The sequence below is a fragment of the Myodes glareolus genome, chromosome 10 (assembly GCF_982192425.1).
Source record: "Myodes glareolus chromosome 10, mMyoGla1.1, whole genome shotgun sequence".
Taxonomy (NCBI): Eukaryota; Metazoa; Chordata; class Mammalia; order Rodentia; family Cricetidae; genus Myodes; species Myodes glareolus.
Genome location: NC_142035.1, coordinates 74,191,452 through 74,199,666, shown reverse-complemented (window position 1 = coordinate 74,199,666; position 8,215 = coordinate 74,191,452). Strand labels below are relative to the sequence as shown.

Here is an 8,215-nt window from a genome sequence, read left to right as displayed (position 1 = left end):
ATTTTTCATTTCCTCTTTAAGGGCTTCAAACATTCTTCTAAAGTTATTTTTTAGGTCATTTTCTTCTGCTTCATCTATATTGGGGTTCTCAGGTCTTACTGTTGTAGAGTCATTAGTTTTTGTTGGTGTTGTGTTGCTCTTTGGTGATATTGAGTGTGTTCTTACCTTGTCTACCCATCTTTTCCTCTGATTGGTGTAGTTGGGGCTGTGTCTCTGGTGATCAACCTTCCAGGTGCCATTGGATCCAAGGCTCAGATGGTTGCTCCTTGTGGTGTAGCCAGGGCCAGGGTTCCAATCACCCTGGGGTCATTGGGTCTTCTGGAGGTTGCTTGGCACTCCTGGGGGTGGGGGTTGTTCTGCAATCCTGGAGGTCTTTCAGGCCTGCTCCCAGGAAGGTCGCTGGCTCAGGCCCGGTCCTGCAGAGGTCTCTGACTCAGGCCTGCCCTCACTGAGGTTATAGCTCCCATGGGGGTTTCTGGCTCAGGCCCAGTCCTGCAGAGTTCTCTGGTTTAGACCTGCTCCCTTGGTGGTTGCTCTCTTGTACCTTCTCCTGTAGAGGTCACTGTCTCAGGCCTTTTCTGGCAGAGGTCCATAAAATATTATTTATGCTCAAAAGAAATAAATTGGGCTGGAGAGATGGCTCAGAAAGAGCACTGGCTGCTCTTCCAGAGGTCCTGAGTTCAATTCCCAGCAACCACAAACCATGGTTAGTGCAAGCAAACATGCAAGCAGAACATTGTATACATCATAAATAAATAAATCTTTTTTTTTTTTTTTAAAAAAAAAGAAATGCCAGTCAGTGATGGCTCACGTCTTTAATCCCAGGCAGAGGTGGGCAGATCTCTGTGAGTTCCAGGTCAGCTTGGTCTATAGAGTGAGTGCCATGACAGGCTTCAAAGCTACAGAGAAACCCTGCCTCGAAAGACCAAAAAGAAAAAAAAGAAAAAAAAAAAAAGAAATGAGCTATCAAGTCCTGAGAAGACATGGAAGAACCTTAAGCATATATCATTAGCCACAATGGGATATCACTATGTAGCCATCAGAAAACAAAAATGATAAAATAGTAGACGGTGATCGGATTGTTAGATCTTTGGGTACATTCATGCCCACACAAAACCTATCAATGACTGATTGCAGTATCTTTATTTAAAATTGATAAACCCGAAAGCAAATACGATGTGCCTGAGAGGGTAAATAGAAAACCTGTGGTCCATCCAAGCAAGGGTATGTTATAGTGCTGGAAAGAGCTGAACATTAGCCTTAGCGAGAAGGTCTGTTTTCTTGGTTCGGTGCTAAGTTAAGGGTCAAATGCAGACCTTACCACGTGCTAGGCCACATTGCCACACACATACATTTAGTCTTAAGGAGTAATATATTTGCCTCAAATGGTATAATAAATATTAAAACTTTATTAAACAATAACACCCATACAACTGTAGCCGAATTGTTGAAATAGGATGCTGGCCCAACCATATCAGAGATAGATATGCTATAAACATTATTTTGAAAACATGCAATTAGTTGGTCAGACTTAACCTGTGTAATATCACATGAAAGTCATTATAGAAGAAGCAATAAATATTACTTAGTATAAAGTTTATTCACATGTATAAAAAGTAAATGCAATAAGAAGTTCATTAAAATAAAACACAGCTATTTTTTAGGAAGGCTATGCATTCAAAAATGGGCTGCTTTTTCCAGATAATACGAATACTGATACATTTGTACTGGTTAGCTTCAAACTGTTAAGGACATGTTTGTAAAGCAAAACACGGCAAAAACATGGTTCCTCAGACTGAAGGCATCAACATGTATTATACATGTTTGAGCTGACCAAAGACAGCATCTACAAAAGGTAATTATTTTTATTTTTACCTTACTTTAATTAAAAATAATTTTAATTGCATTTATTTACTTAATGGAGGGTGGTGAATGTATGCATACCACTGCATACATGTGGAAGTCATCAGAGATCAGTTTGCAGGAGAAACTTCTTTCCTTCAACTATGTGAGACCTGGGGATTGAACTCAAGTAGTCTGTCTTAGCAGCGAGTGTCTTTACCCACTGAGCCTTCTCTTCAGCCCAGTACTGAAATTTGTTCACTTGGTGTTGGGGATCAAACCCAGGTGCCCGGTGTAAGCAAAGTGTATATTCACCACTGTTCCCTCAACCCAGTGTAGTATTTTGTTTGTTTGGCTTTGGTTTTCTTTTCTGTTTCTCTGTTTCTTTCCTTCCTTCATCCTTTTGTTTGAGACAGAGTCTCATTCTGTAGTCAAGGTTGGCCTGGAAGCTGCATTAATCTTTTCCCCTTAGCTTCCTAAGTACTGGTATTTCTGGTATATAACCCCATGCCTGTCTCCAAAAATCTAATCTTTAAAAAAAATTACAGAAATACTTGACATTCCTCTAATAGCATAAATGTCACCCATAACATTTCAGATCAAACAATGAGTAAAATTTAATTCACATTCAATTAAAACAAAAAAGATTATGAATAATATGATTTTTGTTAAGCACAAGTCAGTCTTTTAGCATTAAAATTCCCCTGTACATTTAGGAGGAGTGTACATACACATAAATTATATGAGAAGCAGAAAAAATCTATGAGAAACTTGGAGATCAATGTGGGGGGGGTTAGTACAAATCACTGCTGGGGTGTCTGTCTGGCATGTGCAAGGCCTTGGTTTGAGTCCCAACACCAACGTCACCGCAAGAAAGAAACACGTCTGGAGGTAAGTGGGAAAGCAAGGTGCAGAGGACCGTGATCCTCTACAGCTGTGGCTCGGTCTGAGCGTCTCTCCCCCTCCTCACTCAGGAGCACATTGTTAACAGATGCGCAGCCCCCACAGCCAGAGCCTGTGCTCTTTTTAGTTTTATAACTGCGTCTTTGTCACTTTCAAATCTGATTATAGCCATATTCTATCCATTTCCTAATTGCAACGGAAGAAAAACTGGTCTATCAAAAATAAAGCCTATGAGAAAACAGACCTAATGTTTCACACCCGTCCATTCCCCGGAGAAGAAGCTGAAACAAAGCAACAGACTGAGCTGCCCGCATTAACCACACTGAACAGCTCGGCACCAGAGGCACCGCGGGAAGGGAGCCGGCAGTGCCCCAAGTCTGTGGTGGCTTTTCACTGAGAGATCCCTTTCAGTTTTCCGCTGCTTGCTAATGGTGGTTCTGTTACAGTTTTCTGTTTGCAGTCCAAGTATCACGATACCTTGGTGCTCTAGAAATACCAGTGATTTCACAGTTTTCGTGGTGAATTTGAGATCCCTTCAAGTTAGGGTAGACGGCAAATGTAAGGTTGCAAAAGGGACAGTGTGAGGCTGCCACAGGCCTGAAGCTAACTTTGGGGTTAGACTTGGGGAGGCAATAGACTATTTCAAATTAGGATTCAGTAAAAGAACAGGGTATGTGTGGGCCAGGGGTTAAACTCTTCTCTATCATGAGCAAGGCCCTGGATTCTGATCCCCAGCAGTGTAAATTTAAAAGAAAACATTATACACACACACACACACACACACACACACACACACACACACACATACATGCCAGGTATGGCTGCTCACACCTTTAATTCCAGCACTTGGGAGGCAGAGGCAGGTGAATCTCTGAGTTCCAGGCTAGCCTGATCCACAGATGGAGTTCTAGGACAGCCAGGGCTATGTGAAGAAACCCTGTCTCAAAAAAAAACCAAAAAAACCAAAAAAAAAAAAAACCCACAAAGAAACCCCAAAATAAAAATAATGCCTTTTTAAATTCACATGTCTGTGTGCATGTCTGTGTGAGTGTATGCCACAAAAGTGCAGACCAGAAGAAGGCACTGGATACCCTCTGCCCCCCGGAGATGGCATTATAGGTGGCTGTGAACAGCCCAATATGGGTGCTTGGATCCAAACTTGGGTCCCCTGGAAGAGCAGTGAATGCTCTTAACCACTTGAACAATCTCTCCCACTCGCCCATGTCTTCTTATTTAGGATCGTACTCTCCTGTAGAGTGTGAGATGGGACTAGATGAAGTGGATTACTCATCGCAAACCCAGCTTTACCAACCTAGCAGATTTCACTCTGACCGTTACAAAATGAGCAAGTTCAGTCCTGGGAACCTTCTCAAAAGAGAACTAAAGTCAGCGTCAAGCACATAGTTACACAAGGAAAGGTGTTATGGAGAGAAGATATGAAGAACAGAACTTTAGAGGCAATATGGGTGACTTAAAAATACTTCTAATTACATGAAAGTGTTGACAGATGATTTATTTGTGACATGCAGCCTATAGGTCTGAAAATGTATAGGATAAAGGTTCTCAGTCTCCAAGAACTGATGTCTTCTTTTTATCTGCCCTAATGAAGATCATGCTGTCTTGTGTTTGCTTTGCTTTATCTGAGACAAGTGCTCGCTAATTACTCCACGTGACCTTTGACCTAAGGATGTAGCCCAGGCTGTGCTCAAACTTGTGATCCTAAGTGGTGAGACTGCTGGAGTGTCACACCAGCTCCAACCAATCACAATGCTATAAAAGAAACGTACACACGCTTACATTCACACACTGCAAAGTGATAATGGATTTTCTAAATGGAAATGGAATGGGTGAAGCTATCAAATGCAAGCAGGTTGCAGTCTCAACTCTATAACATCATAAAACAAGCTCACAATTTATAAAGGATCTTAAAGAATAGGGAAATGCCTGACAGAAACAGACAACAAAGAAAACCACCAGTGTTTTTTTCTAGTGAGTTTTCAAGACTGTGTGGTTCCTCGATTCCAGAGAACCCAGTTCCTCAACATGTAACAAGCAAATGAGCTCCAGTAGACAAGCATGTAGGTTAGTATGTGCTCCACACGTAGGAGTCATGCTCTGCTACGTTTGTTTTGTTTTGGTGCTGGAGATCTAACCCAGGGTCTTGCACACATGCCAAGCACAGGCTTTTCCACTGCTGAAACTGTGGTGTGTTTTCCCATATGTTAGGCTGTACTAGGAGAAACGAGGGAGACCGAGAGTTCAGCTTAATGATACAGCACGTATCATTATGCATATGTGCTGCTCTGGTTCAACATTCACACACACACACACACACACACACACACACACACACACACACACACAGAGGCTTTCTGAGGACTTCAGTTGATATTGCTGGGGAATCTAGCCCAGGGCCTCAGGCATATGAAACCAGTGCTCCACCACTTGCCTCTACCATTCCCTCACTAAACTTCTCGGCTTGATATTGTGCATGCATGTATGCATATGCATGCCAACACTGTATGTAGAGGCCAGAAGGTGATATTGTGCATGCGTGTATGCATATGCATGCCAACACGTGTATGTAGAGGCCAGAAGGTGATATTGGTATCTTCTTCAATTCTCTCCACCTTAATTATTTTTTTATTTTATTTTATGTTTTTTGAGACAGGGTTTTACTGTATAGTCCTAGTTGTACTGGGATTAACTCTGTAGACCAGACTGGCTTCCCGAGTGCTGGATTAAAGGCTTGTGCCACCACTGCTAGACAATGTTTTTTCTTTTTGTTTTTGTTTTTGTTTTTATAGTCTTCCTCCCTCCTTCCCTCCCTCCCTCTCTCTCTCTTTCTTATTTCTCCATGTAACAGTCCTGGCTGTATTGGAATTCACTTTGTAGACCAGGCTGGCTTTGAACTCATGAGATCCACCTGTCTCTGCCTCCCAAGTGTTGGAATGAAAAGTGTGCACCACCACCGCCTGGCTTGTTCTTGTTTTTTTGAGGTAGGCTTTTTAGCTGTCCTAGAATTCACAATGTAGAACAAGCTGGTCTTAAACTCACAGAGATCTCTGCCTCATGAGTGCTGGGTTTAAAGGCATGCACTACCTCACTGGCTCCATCTTAACTTTTGAGACCAAGTCTCTCACTGAACTTGGCGGTTCCTGATTCAGCTACAGTGGCTAGCCACCAACCCCAGGGGTCCTCCTATGTCCTTCTCCCCAGTGCTAGGATTATAGGGATGCATCCAAGTACTCACGTCGTCGTTTCATGGTTTTGTTTGTTTCAAACAGGGATACTGAGGACCGACCTCAGATCCTTAAGTTTGTATGATAAGCACTTTTCCAAGTTAGATGTCTCTTAAGTCTACGAATAGCAATTTTTAGAAACAACAACAACCACAAAATTCTCTTGGCACCTCTTGTCCCATGGAAACATGATTGATAGCAAGTGAAAAAATTAAGACCTGCAAATTTGGTGAAGGCTCTGCACCAATTAAATTAGAAAACCAGGTGTTTATATCAAGGCTCCAGATTTACATCAAAATGTCAAATTCTGTGAAGTATTCTCAGCCAAGAAGAAATCCTAATGAAGAGAGGATCCAATATCATGACTTGAAATAAACTAATGATTGTCAGTTCCTAGTTTGCTCCTTCTATTAACAAACTTTGTCTTGTTTTGAGACAGTGTCTGGATAGGGCTAAGACTGTCCTTGAACTCTCATCCCTCCCAACTCAGTGTCCTAGGTGTGGGGATTATAGGCACACATTACCCAGCTATAACAAGGACTTCTGAACCAGTTCAGCATACATTTATAGACACACATCACACTACCCAGCTATAGCAAAGATTTCTGAACCAGTATAGCATACATTTATAGACACACATCACACTACCCAGCTATAACAAAGATTTATGAACCAGTCCAATGTACATTGCAAAACGGCACTTTCTTCTTCACTTCAAGGAAATGAAGCTGAAGTCTCTTACCAAGATGATAAGAGATCCAGTTCCAGTCCGAGCCGGAAGCAGAACTGTGGTGAGTTCTGTTCAGTATGTATTGCTTCTTTATTCCTTGCAGTTTGTCATAGAAAGCTGAACAGGCAAATCATTTTTTGTTTCAGGGAGAACAAATCATTCAAACCACATGAATGTCTTACAGAAAGGCGGCAAGGTGGGCTTAGTGAGATGGGAGTGACATAGACTTTTTAAATACCCTAAATCCTTTTGCTGGCCCAGGATATGGAGGCGGTGGTGAGATGCTGTGTTTTCTGGTCAGTGCTACTGCCTGTTCATAGGAAGGTAGCCCTATGTCCTCTGAAGGTGGTGATGAAGACAAGACAACCTCCTCAGGGCTTCTGAAAATGATGGAGGGTATGTGTCTGGTCCTTCTTGTGTAGACAGCTGAGGAACTAAACAGAGAGATGACATTTAGGTTTAAGAGAGGCAAATTTCTGGTTTAAGAGAGGCAAATTTCTGGGTTAAGGGAATGACATTAAACATTCTAGAAGCCAGGCAGTGGTGGAACACTCCTTTAATCCCAGCACTGTGGAGGCAGAGGCAGACAGATCTCTGGGAGTCTGAGGCTAGCCTGGTCTACACAATGAGTTCCAGGAGAGTCAGAGATACACAGAAAAATTAAACGAAGAAAGAAATAAAGAAAGAAAGATGGACAGACAGACAGACAAAGAGCCTTGAAGTCACACGTGGGTCAGAAACTGTACTCTGTCATCCTGTGATCAAAGTCAAGCTCCCTGACTCAGTTTCCTCTTCTCTAAACTGGGTAATAAAGCTATCTCAACAGAGTTGTTGGTGTGGATGGAGGACGTTTGATGTAGTACTTCCAGCAGAGTGACTCTCTTTCCTTCCTGCTCCGGAAACCAAACCCAGGCTTTGCTGTGAGGGGGCACGATGCCAAGCCACAGAGGTAGTCTCCACAGTCTTGCTGCCTGGTTGACCCTTGACCCTTCCCAAGCAGTATTTCTGTCATCTGATCTAGACATGGCCTGCCCTCCATGTTTATGTACCTCCTGAACCCTCTTGTCCAAGCCTCCCTTACTCTGTCCTCACTGTGTTTTTTATAGCTTTCTTCTCTGTCAAGTAGACAGAATTTTCAGGCCCCATCTGTGTCTCTGCTCTTTTTTCCCACCCCCTGAGACAGGGTCTCATGTAGCTCAGTCTGACCTCAAACTCACTATGTAATTGAGGATGACTTCGGACTTCTGCCTCTACTTCCCTAGTATTGAGATTATAGGCATGAAGTGATGGAGAGTGAACCACTCCGACTCTACACATGCTATGCAAGGGATCTACAGCTGAGCTACCCTCCAGCCCGCTTCTCTGTGCCTTGACTGGTATTGTTCTCTCTAGACATGCTGTCTCTTTCTTTTCTCCAGCTTTAGTGACCTAAGCCCATTTACGCTTGGCCAAGCACATAGTAACGCAGTAGCCTAGAGTGTGTGAAGACCTGGCTCCA

At 42.8% G+C, this 8,215-nt stretch overlaps 1 protein-coding gene across 2 annotated transcripts in view; it reads right to left on the bottom strand.

Annotated features, from left to right (window-relative positions):
* Nucleotides 1-1,386: 1,386 nt before the first annotated feature.
* The window catches only part of Prrg4 (proline rich and Gla domain 4), a 30,529-nt gene continuing 23,700 nt past the window's right edge, over nt 1,387-8,215 (bottom strand). For both annotated transcript variants that reach the window (XM_085696712.2, XM_085696713.2), the window contains exon 6: nt 1,387-7,151. In XM_085696712.2, the coding sequence (XP_085552838.2) occupies nt 6,920-7,151 (232 nt within the window). In that variant the 3' untranslated portion in view covers nt 1,387-6,919. The remainder of the gene's footprint in view (nt 7,152-8,215) is intronic.